Source organism: Xiphophorus hellerii, chromosome 1 (assembly GCF_003331165.1).
Source record: "Xiphophorus hellerii strain 12219 chromosome 1, Xiphophorus_hellerii-4.1, whole genome shotgun sequence".
NCBI lineage: Eukaryota > Metazoa > Chordata > Actinopteri > Cyprinodontiformes > Poeciliidae > Xiphophorus > Xiphophorus hellerii.
In genome coordinates this window covers 16475295-16494997 of record NC_045672.1, presented here as the reverse complement: position 1 = coordinate 16494997, position 19703 = coordinate 16475295, and the positions used below count along the sequence as shown (strand labels likewise).

At 40.6% G+C, this 19703-nt stretch overlaps 2 protein-coding genes across 3 annotated transcripts in view; one reads left to right on the top strand and one right to left on the bottom strand.

Moving 5' to 3' along the window:
- Nucleotides 1-13181, bottom strand: part of rarga (retinoic acid receptor gamma a) — a 57184-nt gene extending 44003 nt beyond the window's left edge. The window contains exon 1 of one of the 2 annotated variants that reach the window (XM_032574920.1): nt 12977-13181. The gene's annotated coding sequence lies outside the window, so the exon portion shown is untranslated. Of the gene's footprint in view, nt 1-5443; nt 5659-12976 lie in introns of those variants that run through there. The other variant, XM_032574911.1, reaches the window with a different exon arrangement.
- A 3854-nt stretch (nt 13182-17035) lies between these two features.
- Nucleotides 17036-19703, top strand: part of nr1d4a (nuclear receptor subfamily 1, group D, member 4a) — a 33904-nt gene continuing 31236 nt past the window's right edge. Inside the window, exon 1 of the mRNA XM_032574903.1 lies at nt 17036-17604. Within this exon, the coding sequence (XP_032430794.1) occupies nt 17583-17604 (22 nt within the window). The 5' untranslated portion in view covers nt 17036-17582. The remainder of the gene's footprint in view (nt 17605-19703) is intronic.

Below are 19703 nucleotides of genomic sequence, written 5' to 3'. Positions count from 1 at the left end.
CGTTGTGACAGCGTGAGGCCCCCTCGGGCAAAAAGAAGAACTGGAGTCAAACATAACAAATAAATCACAGCATCTCAGGAAGCTCTGCATCACACCAACACCAAGGCAGGCGCTTGCTTTTAGTCAGCGCATGAAACCGCGGGCGATCGCTTGGCGTATAGCAGCAGGATTAAAGGTGCTGTAACGTTCCCTGCTTTGTTTACACGTGCATGATTCATGCTCTCATCAAAGAGGAACGCCACACAATGGTGACTTTTAATCTTGGTTTCAGTGGATATTTATACAGATTCTCTGAAAGCCGCTGCTACGTTTCTGATTGAGCTCACAAGTTGTTTTTTTTTCTGCCACGTTTCCAACTGAAACAGCCACAGAGTTTCTAAATGGAAAATAGGAAAAAAAAAAAAACTGTCAAATTTGCACAGAGCAGCAACTCTAAAGCCTTACTAGAGGGGCTGAGCTGTAAATTCACTCCCTGAAGAAAGATGAACCGTGCCATGTATCCTGGCAGGGAAAGCACTGACTAGTTATGTTCTTTTTTTTTTTTTTTGACAGAAAATTGAGCATGTTCTTTCAGCGTCACGTCTTCCAACTGTCAACATCGACGAGTGATTTACGCTCAGAAACTTTGCGAAGGAAAAGGCTTGAAACAGAGAACGGTATGTTTAAGCTCGGTTTGCACATGAAGTCATGCTAGCCCAGCAGTTAAACAATGATTTCACAGTCCATGCGTCCTCCGAACTGAGCCGACACAGTCATGGATTTTCCAACTGAAAGCATCATTGCAGCATGCAAAAAAAAAAAGGGGCCCACAAAGAATCATCACAGAGATTTATAGGAACCAGAGATTTACACAGAAATTATAGTGTTCATACTGAAACATGATCACAAGAGCATTATCTGATCTGGTTGCTGGCGTCAGCAGTATTTTGGCAGTGAAAACAATATTGTTGCCGCTCATTATCTGATGCGAGAGCTGACAGCTTCCAGTCTTTCAAGAGGCCGGGCCGCCTAATGGCTCCGGGTGAGACGCAGAGTGACAGACGGTCCGGTGTTTCCAAACAGACCTGCATTCCTTCAACTGAAACTTGTTTGACATCTGCCGCCTCCTGGCATCCCACAAACACATATTTGCTTATTCCAACAATGAAAAGAGGCACCACCGGGAGACGATTCGTCTCACAGAGGTGTTCTTTAGGAGTGCCACTCAGAGGTGTGATTATGCCTTTTTTTTTTCTTGGAGTTGGTAAATCATTAAACTTGAATTGCCACTTCTTTTTGTTATTGTAGTTTTAGAGAATGCTATGGAGAGAATGAGAAGTCATAAAACATTTTGTGATATAATAAATTCGTCCAGACAGCTTGTTCCTATGATTTAGAGGTCACTGAAATACTCTGCGTTGAGGAAGGCATTTTAGTATAAATCAAGGATGACGCTACCCAACTGTAAAAGTTAGGTAGCGTATTCAAAGCCTGATTCAAAGTTTTATAAAGCAACTGTTTTTAAAACTTTTCCTACAATTTCAAAGTTTTGTGCCAGGAATGATCTGTTCTGCATTGTATCAGTGACGTGCGGTGAGGTTCATAGCTGGTGAGGCACTGACGTCATCAGAATCAGATTTGCAAATAGATGCATAGATTGACAGCAGTTTACAGGTTATGTTTCACTTCTGCATTCTTACACATACAAACTGTAGCTCACAAAACACACATTTCCTTAAAAAACAAAACAAAATAAATGTTATTACTGTCTTACCTGCTTTGATTGAAAGTCCACTTGAGAAAACTTTTTTAGTGTTGTAATGTAGTCATCCATGTCGAAAGTCGGGATAAGCGAGAGGAAAAAAATCACTATCTCTATTATAATCTATCGCTGCACTTGACTTGCTTCCCGAATCGTTTAGCCTAGCTCGCTGTCACTTACTCGGCAGTTGAGGAGTGAACAAGACGAACGTCTGGGATCTTGAGCGCCCCCTGCCATGAGGCAAGAGAACTGCCTGCCTCACCTCGAACCTGTTCTCTGCCGTTTATAATCGCTCATTACACGAAACACGTTACACAAACACAGTTGGTGACAAAAAGCACTGTACATTATATACATAAGCTAAATTATTGGAAATAAGTTCACATATTAAATTTGTTTAAACCATTTTATTGACGCCGTACAGCAACATGCTCTCTCCGCTTAGCAGCCAGCGCAGAGCCAGGGGTTGCGCAATCCAAGGTGAGGCAGAGCTCGCTGCTGCCTCACCGGCATCGCTTCCAAGCATTTGAATGGGAAAATAAGAAAATTCAGCGATTTTGAACAAATAAAAATCGAAATTGGTGAAGCTACATGAAAAATAAATATTTTTTAGTACAAACCACCGGATGAATATAACAATTTAAATTACTTTATGATTATATATTTTCTTTCTTTCCATGATGGCTGGTGAGGCACTGCCTCACCTGCCTCCCCTGACCGCACGTCACTGCATTGTATTGTTATAAATCAATAAAAATAAAAAAAAGATAATTTATTGTAATGGCAACAAAGTATTTAACAATGTTTGCAAACCTAAAAAAAACTCATAGTTTGATTGGGATTGTTACTTCTCCTGTCTGAGTTGTTTTTACACTGTTGGTTCTATGACAGCACCAATAAATGTCAATATATTTGATATCTGTAGAATATGCGCTACACAGAGGTAACATTTAACCACCTACTGCTTTGGGGTCCTCTGGACTTGATAAAACTCTAAACAAGTACAAGTCATTTACCATTTCACTTAATGTAACCAGTGTAGCTTTATCAAGTCCACGGCCTTTATCTCTAAAGTTCTAATTGTATTAATTCATTGCATATATATATATATATATATATATATATATATATATATATATATATATATATATATATATGGGGCATACAGTGCTGTCCCACCAGACTTTGTTTTTGCAGGACTCAGCGGGTTGCCTGGCTGCTAAGAAGGCTCCAAGGCGATTTCACCCACAAAATTAAAAGATAAATTTAGGGTTTTGGAAATATTTCCAGCCAAATAACCAAAAACATTCTGTTTGGCAGCCAACTGCTGTCTGGCTACCACAGCAGATAGCCTGACTAATAAACTTCCATAAAAAGTAGAACTTCAGAAAGAAATAGTACTTAATATTTATTTTTTGTTCCAGATATTCATTTAAGCATATGCATTAACATAAAACAGTAATAGTAACAATACTAAAGTCTTTATTTAACCAGAGTGGTCTCACAGTCATGGTCAAGATGAATAAAAATAAATGTAACCTAAATCATTTTCAACTATTTGTGACTGCTATTGACACTGACTCCATCTATTAAATTCAAAATAATGCTAAACCTGTTACAGTTAACATTATTATACCTGCAATAACTAACATGCTGTGTTATTTTAACAACGACGGCAATAATTGCTGCTTTTCTAAACGTCTCTTGAAGTGAAAAGGTTTGATGTGACTAAATGTGTCATGCAGTAATTGCAGGGGGACTCACACTGGCGACTGTGAAGGTGTTTCCCACCTTGGCTCAATGAAGTGGGGAACAATCCTTTCCCTGTATGAAGCAGAGCATAATAGCTGGGTTTCACCACCATCGCCGCCTCTAGCCACAGGAGTTAAAGCAGCCCAAGCAGGCCCAAAGACACACACACACACGCACACATGTGCATGCATGAAAGCACTACCTGCTCAACACCATAATCTCACACAAGTTTATATTTGTTTAAGTCCCTTTTAATGAGAGCTCGGGAGCAGGACAAAAATGTAAATCCTCGCCATCAGAGTAGCACACCTGCAAAAATAGACAGAGGAAATGGTGTGCAAATAGTTCCCATGTTAATTATAGCGCGGTGGCAGCCGAACCCCACCGCCCCACCCCACCCCATCTTCCCCTGAAGATCACCTGGCTCGCTCCTCCCCCTCCCTGCACTCGTCCTTAATTGCAATAGAAATTCCAGAAAGAGACAGGTATCAACAACTCCCTGATTTACCGCTCGCTGAGCCACTTCACAAAGACAAGGCTGTTGGCAGATTTTGCAACACAAACTCTTGTGTTCACCACTGTTCCTTCACAGTTCCATGATTTGACGTGTTTTTGCTATGAAAAACATACCTCTCAATATGTATGCAGTGATGAAAAGTAATGATGTCATTTTAACAAGATTTTTTTTAAATCAGATCTTTTGAATTAAGATAATTCAAAAACTATAATAAACGTATCCACCAGCATTCTTTGCAAATTACCCCATTCATAGTGATAATATGGTGACATAATCTATGCAATATATGAGAGGTGAATGCATGCATAGTGAAAGGCTCCTCTTGAGGACATAAAAGCTTAAATTCAGTTACACTTATAATACCATGAGCATGCACATATCTGGAATGTAAAACTCTCATTTAGTTTGACATGGAGGTGAATCTCCATGTCATGTGGGCAGTCTGTCCTCGAATAAGAGGGGAGGACAGGGACATTTCTGCGCCTCAGAGATGAGCACCTCTTCTCTCATCCAGATGTCAGCGGAGGCCGATATCGTTATTCCTGGCTTTCCAACAGAGATCCCTCATGCCGGGTCACTTCACTTAGACCCACACTTTGTGTCTCACCTACGTCAGACCCCCCTGGGGGAAATAAGCATTGTATAGCAGGTGCAAAACTTGAAACAGCGGTCTGGTCATTGCCCAGGCGATTCAGGAGCAATAAATCAAAGCAACGGCTGAGGAAAGTTGCTCTGATGCCAAATGCAGACGCTCTACCTGTCATCCACGTGCAAGGCCGTAACAAGCAGAACCTGTTAATCGAGCGCATACGCCAGCATCATTAAATAATCTTCCTGCTCTGCTAGCGAGTTGTGAGCACACAACGAGCAAACTTCCAAGCAAACTGTGACCAGAGCACCAGGCACACCTCCCTCCTCATAGAAATCAGCCGGTGCTGTTTAAAAAACATGGAAAACAATGCTTTTCTTTGCCAAGTCTTCATATGCTACTTATAAAAAGGGGAGAAAAAAAAAAAGGGTCGAGGAGTGGCGACTTCTCTGGCGAATACACATCAAACACATGCAAGTTTGTACACACTAACACATATGCTAATAATAAAGAGCTCCACAGGGCCCTGGGTAACATTCGCTAATAAGCACATATGCACACACACACACACACGCAGGAGCACACATGGTAGAGATGATTCTCACAGAAACTCGTGTCACGCTCACATTTGTGGGAAAAACAAGTTAGAAGAAAACAAACCGAAGCACAGAGAGCAAACAAAGGTGTGTGTTGGTGACAGTTTAGGAAATCTGAACCATGACTAATGATCTCAAATACTTAATTTCTTCAGAAAAAAAAAACATTATCCTAACAGCAATCAAATTCAAAACAAACAGTGGTTTAATTTCTCAATTAGTCTCAAACTTTGGTTTAAGTTACTCACAGGCTCTTGTACGAAAGTGATGGAGGCCACCAGAGGAAGTTGTTGAGAAAAAAAAGTCTGATGAGCAGCTTGAGCCAATGAAAGAGGGTGAAAAAGATGAGTGAACGTTCAACAGCGTCCCTTCAGCGGCAAAGACAGACCGGCAGTGAGCCTCCAACTCCGTCAAGCACTCCCCCTCCTGCTTTCTACTCCTCCTCCCTCCTCCTCGCCTGAGTCGCTACCTCTTAAAATCACTCTTTCACTCCCCAAACACAGGGCCCGCACTCACCGACTCTCTCACTAAGAAATAATTACACTGTGATTCATAAAGCCTTCTTTCTTGGTCACGTGACTCTGTGCTTCAAATTTAACAATTTTTTTTTTTTTTTTTCAAAAGCCACAAAACGCCTGGAGGGAAGAAAAAAGCCCAGGGAGCTTAAGTTTCTGTTTTTAATTCTCTCTGCCTTCTTTGTCTCATGGTTGAATTATTCCTCCACATCTTGGCCGAGGAGTCGCTTTGCCAACAAATTGGTGCATGTTGAAACGTAGAGTCGGGTTGTGCTATTAGATCATTCTTGTTTCATCAATAAGTGAAGTAAGCCAGGTTTATTAGGAGAGGAAGTTTTGCTATCCTGAACAACGCCGATCATCCACTTCATGCTGTTTTGATTTAGCTCACACACTGTTTTAATTGTGAAAGCCAAAAGGTTTGTTCTTTCAGAAACCTCTGGGGGTTTTTTACCTTTTGATGTCTATATAACCCTGTTTTTAATGGCTCTCCTCATGCAGGTACAAACTGGAGACACTGCTTCTACAGAAACAAATTGAATCCTAATAGAAATATATGTGACAAAGAAAAAAGATAAGATGAAAAACAGAATTTGGCTTTTTGACACATGACATTTTTCAGCACACTCAACATTTGTTAACATCCTGCCAAGCACTCTCTACAAGTCAAGATTATCTCCCAAAAGTCACGCATCTGTGACTAAAACACATCGCTTCTTAAAGTGAAACCAGCGACGCTGGCACCTTAGCAACAGGGAAGTTCCGCGTGAGGTGGCAGAACCGTGCAGCCGCAGAAGCGGCAGCGACGGATTTGGGTGTGCCCCTGAGCGTGCCCCCTCTCTTTCCATATGAGATCACATGTTTCAGATATGTGTTTATGTGTTTGTGGTTCTGGGCGTGTGCCCTTGTTTTTCCCCAACGTAATGTTTCTCAGCTTGTTTTTGTTATGGGGGGGGAGAAGCACCTCAAACCTCAAAACTGGGAGGGGTAGGCACACCTTAACTGGCATCTTGGCAAGCACTTTCACCTCTCTGAGGCAAGCTTGGAGCACACACTTTACCAGCAAATTACAGTGAAGTCACTGTAAAACAAAAGGCTTGTACGAATCTTATCTTTTTTAACAGAGCTGCAAGCTTTCAAATATAGGAACCCTTAACTGAAGCAAGGTGAGGGCAGGGTCATGCTATGGAGTGTTTTAATGTCAGAGGCTCATGTGCACTGCATTTAGTGGATAGAACAATGATGAAGGAGCCCTGGCATTTGCAGGGGTTAGGGTCCACAGCTAAATCCATATCCATGAATACTTCAGAACTCTTTGAAAAATACTTATAGCTGCCAAATTTTATAGTTCAAACACCAATTACACCTTAACTATACAGAGAAAACTTTAATTATCTAAAAAAAAACTGGTTACATAATTCAGGTTTTAATGTAGGGGGGAGGGATTAAACACACAGGCACAATTATGAGCATATACGACTCTAAATATTTCAAAAAGAAGTGAATACTTCACCAACTTCTCGTTAGTGATACTAGAAACTTAAGTTATCTAGTTATCTATTCTTGTACTATAAATAGGAATTGTTTGACAGAACTCATAGGACTGACCAACACTCCAAACGATGGGAAAAGTTTAAATAACTTAGTGAAGATCTAAAAAGGAAGCTTTTAGATTTATGCAAGTTGGACAAATACTTTGGAAACATTCTAAATTCTAATTCCAAGATTATCAGTTCGAACAATTGTGTTTAAAGATTTTGCTATTTGGATGTGTCACCACTTTGTCCATGTGAGGATGAAACACAAACAACCAAATCAGAATAGAGAAAACTGGTTAAGATGTCCAAGAACAATCCAAGAATGACCAAGGTTCTACCCTGCCACGAAACTACTGGAATTCACAGCAAGTTTTACGCTGTGAAGAAGTGAGAGGTTGCTCAGTAAGAAAGAAGTCCCTGCTCCAAAATCAACTCCTTCTAGCTTGACTGATATTTACACTTCCCCACATTGATGATATAATTACCTTCTGGAGTAGAGTTATATAAATGGCTAGATGAGAAAAAGATCTTAAAGTTCAACACATGGGGACAAGTCAATGTTCTGACAGGACACTGATCAAAAATGCACATGAGAACTGTTTCTGGGATAGATAAAGCAGGCCAACGTTATGATTCTGGAAAGGCCTTCCCAAAGTCAGACCTCAACCCAACTAAAAAACTGAGAATTATTCTTAAAAGCCAGGTCTGTGCCAGTAAACCGACCTGTTTAAATGAACTCCACTGATTTGACCAAGAAAGAGCTCAAATATGCGGTCTGAAACATAACAAAAGATTCCTGATGGTTACAAGAGGTGTGAAGTTTCTCTACAGTTGTTTAGGGACATATGACCAAATGAGTATATAGATAATACTTTATTTATCCAGAGGGAAATTCGATATATCAAAGTAGCCCAAAAGGCATCAGAATAAAAAATATATAGATACATAAATACATACATACAGTACATTCTGAGATGCTCTTATAGGTTAAATAGCCCGGTATTAAACACAAGAGTATGTGTTTAATATTCACCCTGTATGGTATAAAGTAAATTCTCAGCAAATTCCATCTTGTGCAGCTATTTTTTGGTTTTATGTATTTTTCTTCTATTTGACCTTTATTTATACGAGTTCATTCTTATTGAGAAAAATAACCTGTAATTTCCAAAAGATTTACATTCAGACTTTTTTAACAACATTTCAGCCCTGTGATGCGGAATATCTGCAAAAATTCTGTTCAAATAAACCATTAAAACTCTTAAAACCCCAAATGAATGACAGTCCTTTTTTTAAAATCAAACACATATGAGTTTGAGTTTCCAAAAACAAAGAAATCTTTGCAGCAACAAGTGGGCGACAGTGGCCAACTGCATTGCTCCGTTAAACATTTCTGATGTCGATCTGACAGCACACAACCAGGCTGAAAAAAAAAGGATAAGCACCATGAGGCACTGTTGCCTTTTGGCTCGAATCTTATATTCAGGAAGCACAGATCAGAGCCATATGGGGGGAAAAAAAACCTCCAGCTGATTCTTATCTGGTTTACATTTGATTTGTGATGCTTATAAGGCCACTAAGGCTAATAGAAATCCCTTAAATGTTTACAGAGCAGTGCTAAATCAGCAGTTGTGTAATAGGAAACAAGAAGGTAAATACGACCCTAGTTCAAAAACTATCTCGGCACGGGAGAGATATAACAGTGAGGTGTGGATTGGAAATCGTTGTGGAGCCCTTGGGTTGAGACAGTACATTTGTGTCAAAATATGCCATCAGATGTATGAAGGCAGTTGTATTTGTGTATGGGTGCAGAATCCTCGCAGGGCACATGTTGACAGTGAGACGGTGAGAACAGGCTGCGGAGAGTTTCGAGCTGCTCTCATCCTCCACTATGCACGGCTGCAGCTGTAATATGTGTTTGGTGTGCATGAATGAGTGTGCACGGGCAGTAGCAGTGAGAAGGTCAGAGGTTACTAGTGTTTGTGTTTCAGTGTCAGTGAAGTGTGCTTGGGGCTGAGATTTATGATCATTGTGTCTGGGAGGCAGAAGAGTGGGGGATAATGAAGACAGATCAGGGTGCTCCTATCTCTCTCTCTCTCTCTTTCTATGGGCACCACTGGAAACATGGCCTACGACCCCTGTCATTCTCGTATCATTAACTTCAACCGATGACATCATAACTCGCTGCCCTGACAACAGTACAAGCACAGCGTTGCTGCTCATAGAGACGCGATTCCTTGAAGAAGGGGCTGCAGAAAAAACCCAGGCACTGCTCAGTGCTCCATAGCTTCTCTTCACTGGGTGTGTTTAAAATGATATGAAATATTCATGGCATCATCTTACTCAGTCGTGTGTTTCCACTTTAGATTCATTGGATTTGCATTCGCAGAGGAACAGAGTATGGAGGCCCGAGGCTCACTGGCAGAGGATGAGGAGAAAATGAAGAAAGGAAAGAGGAAAAGAGGGGGGACAGCAGAGAGTGAGGAAGTGAGGTTAGAGGGGTTACAGGGAGACGGAGAGGCAGGAGGAAAGAGGAGTTGGGGGGCGGAAAGGGGTTGGTGGTAAGCCAAAGCAAGTTTGTATAGTTCTAGCTATGCACAAGTGAATTACGTGTGTATTTTCTTCAAGAAAATGAAGGGTGATAAGAAGAAAAGAAAGAAATATCAAAAACAAGAAATACACTAAAAATGGTACTGAAAAATTTAAGCATCACATAAATAGTAACAAACACTAATATGCTCATTTAAAATATGAACAACATTAACTAAAAGTGAAATTTTGCGCTAATGGGAAAGCTGCTATTAGATGACAATAAAATGAAGTGAATAAAAGTAACTCCAGAAAAATGTCTCAGGGAACTCCACATTTGACCTTTGTTGATTCTCCTGACCTTCATGAGAAAACTGAAGTAAGCAGAGATGTTTTCTGTCCTGGTTTAAATGAGAAAACAGTTTCTGTACATCTCGGGTTATCAGCATTTGCTCAAAAGTTTAAGAAATAAACTTTATTATGTTCTGTATATATAAACTTCAGTAATGACAACACCTTGGTAGTTTACACACTCTGTAGTCATTAGCCCCACTGAGTAGTTGAATTTTCATCTTAACGGTTACATTTCTTTGGAGTCTGTGCATTTGCTAAAGAGGAAATTTCAACTACTTAACTCATTGACATTATGGACCAACTGGCTCAGAGGCTGCAATTGACTAAAGTAATGTGGTGACATAAAATATAAAGTATGTGTATCATAACCATAATATACCGTATGCTGTTGCACCGTAGTCTAAGCAAGGAGGAGCATTTAGGTGTTGAATAAAAGTGGCTTGAGAAGCAAGCCTTGAGGAATCCCATGTGTGATCTATGGTCACACAGCTGACCGTTTTGGGCAATGGTTCCTGTATAGCTACGGTCTTCAGGGCATTTTTTTCAAGTCAGTTTAATTAATAAGTTGTGCATGGTTGTAAAAGTCGGGTTTGGTTCCATAGCAAAATCCATAACAAAGTCAAACAGATTTCTAAAATTGCTAGGCACCACATAGGCACCAGGCCCTGGTATGCCCTGAGTATGCTTTCAGACTGCGGACTGGCCAGAGTACCCAGAGAACATAGGTGGATTCAAACCCAGGACTCTCTCACTGCAAAACAGCAGTACTACTAATTGTGCCACTGTGCAGCCCATGTTAAGACATATTATTAAAACCTTAACCAAAGCAGCCTCAATGGTATGGTGTGTTTGGGGTTGCAAATCTGACTGGAATGGAATAGGGGAATGTTAGAAAAAGAGGTGTGAAGTGAAGAGAGGGAGGGAAGGGATGAATGAAGGGTAGTAGATGAGGTTGCTGATGACAGGTTCCAATCAGTAACAAGATGCCCATAATGAGATCACTATTTCCCCACATTCAGATTGATGTCATGTGAAGGCTGCTGAGAGTAGACATATATTTAAGCACACAAACACGCACGCAAACATATACTTTCTTTGGTTAGAGTCTTACATACACATCCTGTGAAATGAAGGAGTGCATTCATTCTGCCTGGCAAAGTGTGCTCATTTAGCGTCCAACTGCCTTCAAGTATAAATACCACTCAAAGGAAAAATGACTTACGCATGCCCAGAAAAAAAAAAAGAGAGAGAGAGAGCAATGTGTGTGTTAGGGACCGAAGGGCATATACTATGACTCTAAGAAAAACAAATGAACATAGAGCTGGAAAAGGGGAAACTGAGAGCCAAAAGCTGTATATGAAACTACAGGGAAAAGAGGAAATAAAAAGTCGACACAGCTACCAACGAGTGTGCCAGCAAATGACTTTTCCCCCACCAACATGTGTGTCTAATGAAAGGTGAACGGCTCTCCTGTCTATACTCTCCTCAAAAAAATCAGCCATGATGTCACCATGAACCCATCTTGAACCCACCTCTGTCAAAAAGCATTACTCCAACCCACCCTCTCCTCCGCCTTATTTTCTGTTCCACCTCGCTCTCTCTTTTCGTTCACGGTCTGTTCCTGTGGCTCTCATTCTTCTCTGAGTCCCTATACATATAGATATATATGTATAAAAATATATATATAGGTGTGTGTGTGTAGGTGCGTGTGCAGGCGTGTGTGTGCGTGTTCTTTCTAGTTCCTCTCTGTCCAATCCGTGTCTGCACTTTTTTTCTTTCCCACAGAAGAGCACTAATGTTATTTTTTTTTCTGAGTGTGGCCTGACTGAATCACCGAAATGTCCTGCCAAAAGTGGCAGGATGTTCTGATCATCACAAACTTTAGTTAAGTTGTGGTTTTTATAGAAAAATACAAAGGAGGCATGGAGGGAACGTTTAAAAAAGTAATAAGTGAGCAATGGGGGAGAATGCAAATGAAAAAAAAAGTGGGGAGAGGGAAAAAAGAGAGAACAGCGGAGTAGAAAGGGGTGGTGGGGGCAGCGAGAAGGCAGCCAGAGAGCCACATATGGAAGTGATTCTGTAATTACTGCAAATCTGTGAGCTCAAAAGGAAAGGTCTTCTTTTCCATGCCTCCTTCCCTGCACATAAAACTGCCCTTGTGAGAAAGCTGGGCACTAAATACTGCCTACAGGGAAAAGGAAAACACTGAGTTTTTTGTTTTTCTGCCTGAGCTTTTTGGCATGTTAGGATGCAGAATAAATACATTCACAGATTTGAAAAATTGAGTTTAAACAAAGGTCTATTCTTCGGATCATGGGGCTAATGCCACCAAAGTTTCTACATTCTTTTCTCATTTGGTTCGACTCTGCGACTTATTGGTTCATTATTTGAAAACAAGAGGTGATAAGAGGTTCGGGGGTTGGAATAAACTCAATTGTCTCATCAGCTAAGGCTGGTACAATGCTCATGAAGCGCACATTCAGCAGGATATGGGTGTCTGTGCGTGCGTGAGAGAGAGAACGAGAGAGAGAGAGAGCGAGAGAGAGAGAGATGATGGGGGTGGAGGGGTGACAGACACACAGACATACTTGAAGACTTCAAGCCTCCGGCTAAAGTACAGTTCTGCAGGTGCGCATGTTGGCAGCCGCTTCTGCTCAACTCCAGTCCCCAAACCGAGCTCCAGCAGCCCTGTAATTATCGGTTGCCCTGCCATAACGTGTTCTCATGATGAGTAAACACGCGCCAGGGTCGACGCAGCTCAACACTGAGTTTATTCATAGATTCGCATCCACTTAATTACGACAGGAGATGATTTATGTAAAATAAAATGTAAAAAAAAAAAACATACCTTTGGGAGTCAGATGAGTGCATGCCTCGGCTTCAGACCGGAGAACATTTCAATAAACCAGAAGTTACAAGGGCACAATCGAAGTTTGTGACGAAAGAGGAGAGGGGGATTTAAAAACAAAAAAAGTAGAACATGAGAAGAGTTCAAAGGCGTCCAGGTTGCCTTTCGGTTTTCGTCAGAGAGGGTTTCAATCACTTGTCAGGTTGCCTTTTGTCAGTTGCCAACCGGCCACTTCGTCCCGACAGCTCAGGGGCGTTTATTGGCGTCAACAGCCTGTGAGAATTTCTCACACTCTGGCTCCCTCTAGTGGCGTTAAAGAAAAGCGCGGCAAGAATCTTGTCAAAAGGACAATAACACTCAAGAGGATCTTTTACATATTTAATGGTTTTTTGTTTTTTTTTGTCAGAATGATTTTGTTTATTAAGTGCATGGGCTATTCAAACCACCCTAACCTTGTGGGAAAACAAGAATTTCCAAACAAACCTCATAACTGCGTATGCCACTGGCTGCCAACAAGCTACCATCTCCAATAACTGGACATGTGTCAATATGGAAGAATTTTGTCCCACTCTTCTTTGCAGAATTATTTCTATTCTACTTATTTCTTTCACATGAACAGCCCTTTAAGGTGATGCCACAGCAGTTCAGTTGGATTTAAGTCTGAATTTTGACTAGGCCACTCTGAAAATTTTATTTTGCTTTGTTTCAGCCATTCATTGATAGATTTGTTATGCCATGGATTGTGGTTCTACACCACAGCAATAGTGCAATTAAACTCAACAACTTAAACTGAAATTTGTCTTCACAGTTTTCTGCTAAATATAAGAGGATGCACATTTCTGATAAGTGTTCCATTTTCCTATTGTAAATTTATAGATTTTTTTTCCCAAAAGTCTTTGAGTTCATTTACATTTTGAGATAGGTCTTTGTGATTCTGTTGGTCATCAGTAGTTTGGGCCTTGTAACTATTGTGGATGTCATTTTTGCCAATTCTCTACTAGTGAGGCCTACAGTGCTTCAGATGTTCTTATAAACTATTTTGGGATCTCCTGGATGTGTTACCAGTGAGCTCTTGGAGTTATGGGCACTTTTAGAAAGCATTCCTGTGTATTTTGGATCCGGTGTCAGGCTATCTGTTCAAGAAAGTCTTAATATTTCCTAATATGTCTGATCTCTACTACACCGGTCTGTCTATTGAAACAAAATCTTTGCTTTTAGGTTAGCTGTAATAGATTATTTTCTCACTGCTACACAAATCACTCAACATTTGTATCACTGGGATCAAACTACATAAATGCCAGATTTCCTAATGTGCACCTTCATGATCCCTTCTAATTCAACAGTTTCTGGACAGATTCTGTACTTATTCCTACATGCTTCCTTTGGTTAATATCTTGATAAAGTAAGACATCTTTTTGTATTGCTAGACTTTTGAGAATCATTTGTTATCATTTTACTTAAACTACATTCTTGTTTTGAAAGTGCATCACCTCTTATTTTCTGAACTTAGCTAAAAGTGTAGTAATTATTTTCAGTCATGAAATAGTCTGGGATTCAGTGTCTAACAATTTATTTGCGTTTGACATTGCCATAGTATTTTAGCCAGCACATTTATTGGGAACTTTAAGACTATCTTGTTCCAAATGTAGGCTGAATTTATGCACACAACCGTGGCATCCAAGCCAGACATTTCCAATATAGTTTTCTCATAGTTTGCAAATACAACCCTTCCTCCTTCCACCCACCCCCCAACAATCCTGCAGCAGGTTACAACCAGAGTTTCAACAGGTGTCCAAAAAAAGAGATCACATTTCTCCTTTCTTGGCATCGCTGCACTGGATTCCCTTGTAAAGTTTACAGAGGAATTTATGATCTTTCTTATTGCATACACGGCTCTTAATGGCCAGGCACTGTATTATTTACAAGAGCACCTTGTTCCCTATAACCTAATGGGAGCCCTTTCACTCTCAGTATGATGCCTTACTTGCTGTTGCAAGAATTTCTCACATCTGAATGGAGGCAGAACTTTTAGACGAGCTCCCCATTTGAAAGCGCTTTCTCGAGGCATTTAAGACTAAGCTCAAAGCTTGCCAAATTAGCAGATGAAAAAATAGCCAATGTTCAAAGAAAAACTTTATAAGTTCATCAGATGATGAGCACTTTGAAAAGTTAGAAGAACGTTTGGCTTTTTTCCCCCCATCCTAATAGGTTAGTACTATATTGTTCCAAAATAAATGCAATGTGCTTACCCTAATACTGGGGTTTTGAGAAAAGGTTCCCTGACTCGGAGTTAATAGACAACTGTCTCCCCACACCCCGCTTCAATTGTTGCTGTGATTTCTGTAAATTTTTTGCTGTTGCTATACTTGATGTTTCATTCATACATGTGTCACAGATGTTGTGAGGTTTACTATATTGCTTTTATAGTGTTTAATTTATAGTGCCAAAATAATAAAGCTGGTCATACTTCTCTCTTTTTCAATATTTTCCTTGGTCCTCACTCTGTCTCCTTACTCACCATAGCTTAAGAACCATCCATTCTCTCTGGCACAGGCTTGTAAAGTTGGTTAAATGTTTGCAGCTATTTTTTCTTCTTTTTACGTTGCACCAACCTCCACACACACACACATATTCTGAAAGACTCTTGCGCCCCCATTGGAGGGACACACCCCACACTTTGAAAAGCCCTGCCCTATATTGACCCACTTACCAAGAGGTTGTCTTCCAAAAAAAATAAGGTTACAAACAGAAATTTAGAGAAAGCAGAAAAAAAAAAGAGTATGGCAGGTTTTGGTGTCGCTTGTTCCTGCCAGGTGTTTTAAAATTACACATTTGACCTGATGGCCCATTTTACCAGAACTTGAAATGCATGTTGCATGCAGTTGTTTTTAAAATAAAAGTAATGTAAAAATGAGATACTTCTTAAATTCGGGGGGATATTTTTTTCTTTCATCTTTTTACATGACCAGCCTAAGCTATTTGTCTGGAGCTCAGTTGAGATTCTACATTTAAGTTTAAATAAAAGAGTTCTAGAATGTAAAATCTTAGTTTTTCTCTATCTCTCTTTCATTTGCATTATATCGTTGTATAAGAAAAGTTTAGCTCTGTATATTTTCAGGAAGGATGGCTGATTTTTAAAATGCTGCAACCTGAGAAACACAAAAAAGCAGAACTATAACACATTACCCTGATTCTATTAGTTTCACAATGTTTCTTAATTTTAATTAAGATTTTAGCTTGAAGGAAATGTGTTGAATCGAATTACATTAATTGCCTTAATGTTTTAATCTGAAAAACTGTCCTCGACAGATGTCAATGCCATAGGTTGCCACTGAGGGGCGCTTTATATAAACTGCAAATCATGGATGTTGCATGTTTATTGCTTGTTGATGGCTTTACATTGTATATCAGACATTCGGATTGTCAAGAGTCACTTGACAGTTACCTTTACTGTAGCATTTACGTTGATGGAAAAAATAAATAAATAAATAAAGGCAAAAAAACCCAAAACGTTTTCCGTTTACAGCTTTGAGCCATGTAAATAATGGTTTTCGTCTCGCTTCAACAGCATGCCGCTAGGGTGTCACCAGTCCAGTTGCACATCTTTATGTCTGCGTGTGCACATGGCTTTTAAAGTTGCCACTTGCGAGGTATTTGGCACGGCTCAGTGTTTATCATCCGTTACCAGCCCTGCTGTCTGTCAGAGAGCAGGCAGTCACGGTGAGCCACGCCTCTTGTCCATGTGCTTGCTCCTCCAATCGCCTTATCCCTACGCGCACCACACGCTCCGTATTTTGCATAAAATGTGTATCAGTAGGACAGCTCACTCTCTCAGGCACATGTAGAGCGCACATGTAGCGTGGCTTTACTGAACGCAAAGCACGGCCGAATAAGCGCATCAAACTCCCCGCAGCTCCAGATCCCCACCAATGAAAACGCATAAAGTGTGAGAAGAGGAGGTGGGGGCACAGGGTAAACGGGGGCGGGGGAGGTGGGGTGAGGAAGCAGAAAAGGGGACTGGAAGATACAAAGAGTGAGCCAAATCACCCTCCCACCCCACCCCACCAGTCTATGCGCGCACACACACACAGCCGCACACATACCAGGCACAACTACTCAAGCTGGAACGAACGGAAAGGCGGTCACATTTCCTATGCTCACCTGCAAAACGTGATTGATGTGGGTGTGTGTATCAGTGGGTGTGTATGTCATGTCTGACTCTCTCGCACCGGTCAGGGATTTGCTGACAACACTTTCTTGGAAGCTGTGAGAATTGCTCAGTCTTCTCTCGTGCACCACCGCTCGCGCTTCACAGCCGCGCACTTAGCAGTTAAGCAGCTCGCAAAAGGCATCCAGGTATCTCCGAGGAGCCAACTTGCAGAGAGGGACTGCCTCTTAACGCACCTGCACCGAGACCCCCAGACGCGCACTGAGCGTATTTTCATCACTTCTTCCAGTTTCCGCGCTCTATGGAGCAGGTGTTTTCTGCAGACTATTTTTTTTACTTCCTCGTCAGTCTTCACAAGACGTTTGCGCCGGTGTAAAGGCATTCATTCCTTGACATCCGTGAACTTGCTTTAAAGTCGTCAGCAGCAACAGGAGAGCGATGGATAACAGTCCTGGAGGTGGTAAGATTAGACTTTATTTATTTTTGTTTGTTTGTTTGTTGGTTTGTTTGTTATGTTTAGTTTAGTTTTTTCGCCTTTAGGAGTTTTGTTGTGATGGTTGAGATTATGAGTATTTTTATCTGCAAGCAAGTCAGTTATTTAAACTATAAAAGGAAATAATAAATACATATATCTTTAAAAAATAAAACATTTTATTTTGTATTTGTCTATATTATTATGATTCATAAATATCACTTTTAGTATATATATCTATATAGATATATATACTAAAAGTGATATTTATGAATCATAATATATATATATATATATATATATATATATATATATATATATATATATATATATATATATATATATATATGAATGCAAGTATTGAATTTTTCTTACGTTTGAACTTTGCAGTGTCAAGTGATTTATTCTGACATAGCTCGCTCTTCACTCATTGAATATATTTAGGTTTATGTTAAAGTCAATGACGGGCTGTGTCGCTGCATCTGTGTGTAGAACTTCGGTCTGCGAGGCGCGGACTCGAGCTTTCTCAGAGAACCGCTCGCGGTTGAAGTGAGGTTGACCACTTCCTGTAGTTCTCCATGAAAACAAACTCACGTGGAGCTATAGTCACCAGACTCTCGCTGTAATCGCAGTCTGACAGCACTTCATCTGAGTGAGAAGACTGTCCCACCTCAAGGGTTAAAAATAGAAGCGTGCGCATAAAGTTGTGTGTTTGCGACATTCAGGCGATGTGGTGAAAGTTTGGAGTCGCGCTGTCTTCGCCTCTCGTTTCTGCTAACAGGCATTATTAGGCGGCGGTCTTTCGAGGTCAGCCAAAGGTGCGCGTGCCCTCGGCTTTCCTCTCCTAATTGGTGGTCAATCATTTACAACAGCGTCACGTTCCAGCGCAGGTGATGCGGGCATCCTGAGCTCTGTCAACATGTTATTCTGAACCCACTCGCCTAGTTTCTGTTTGAACTGATAAGTGTAGCCGTGGGTTTTAGTGGAGCTCACGGGGACATGAATAGTTTATGATAGCTGTAGTATTAATCAGCAAATAAAGATGCAGACAGTTTCAGTTGTTTTACGAGCTATTGTGATTATACTTTACGTTCGTCTGTGCAATAAGTTTTACAAGTTGTTTTAATTTCCTGTATGTATCAGTCTCATATTAATTCATCCCCTCTCGGTGAGAACAACAGTTTAGCATGATGTTAGATAGTTCATGAATCTGATGGATATGAATTACTTAGCCTAATGCTGGCATGGTCAGGTGAAAAGTGAAAAAGTATTCAGGAAACGCCATGAAAAACACTTAAAGGTTATTGATCAGAATCACTTTTAGAATTAAAGTAGCCTCTTAAGAATTTAAGGATGGTTTAAAATATGTGCCATAAAGCTGACCTGGTAATCATTACTTGTAAGTGTAACATAGTTAATGTACAAGCAAATCATACAAATTTGACTGAGTTACAACTACAATTGAATTGTAATGTAACTGAATCTGTCTATATGGTTATATTATGTTATTGGAAATTGATTGAACCTATTTGTCTTTTAAGATGACAATTGAAATGGACTGTGTGGAATTCAATTTTGAGGAGACTGTTGTTAAAGTCTGGATAAAATCGAAAGGTTGTGAGACAGTCGTAAACTAAAATCAGGCACCGTCCACAATGTGAGGGGGGGGGGGGGGGGGGGGGGGGACGTAAACTGATTCGTAATAGTTGGCAAAACATATGATTTTTGACCTGATTGTTCAATTGCACTTGATAAAGAGAGTCAGTCCTTCAAACTTCAGCCTAAAATTTGCTTTGACACCCCCTGCTGGAGGCTCCGTGCATGATAACTCGACATCAACTATTTAGTCATTGATGTTGCAAAGTGAAACTAGAAAATTTCGGAAGAAATTTAGCCGGGGCCTGCCAAGGCGCGCCCGTCGGGCATGGGCCCGGCGTCGTCACGCCACAAATCGGCGTCGACGCTAAAGAACGCCGCGACGTAATCAGTGGCACGCGGAGAACCGCAAGAACGTTAAGCGAGGCGGACGTGCACCGTTCGGTACGATTTAAAATGTTGTCAAGGCTTTTATTTTGGAAGTTTTGTTA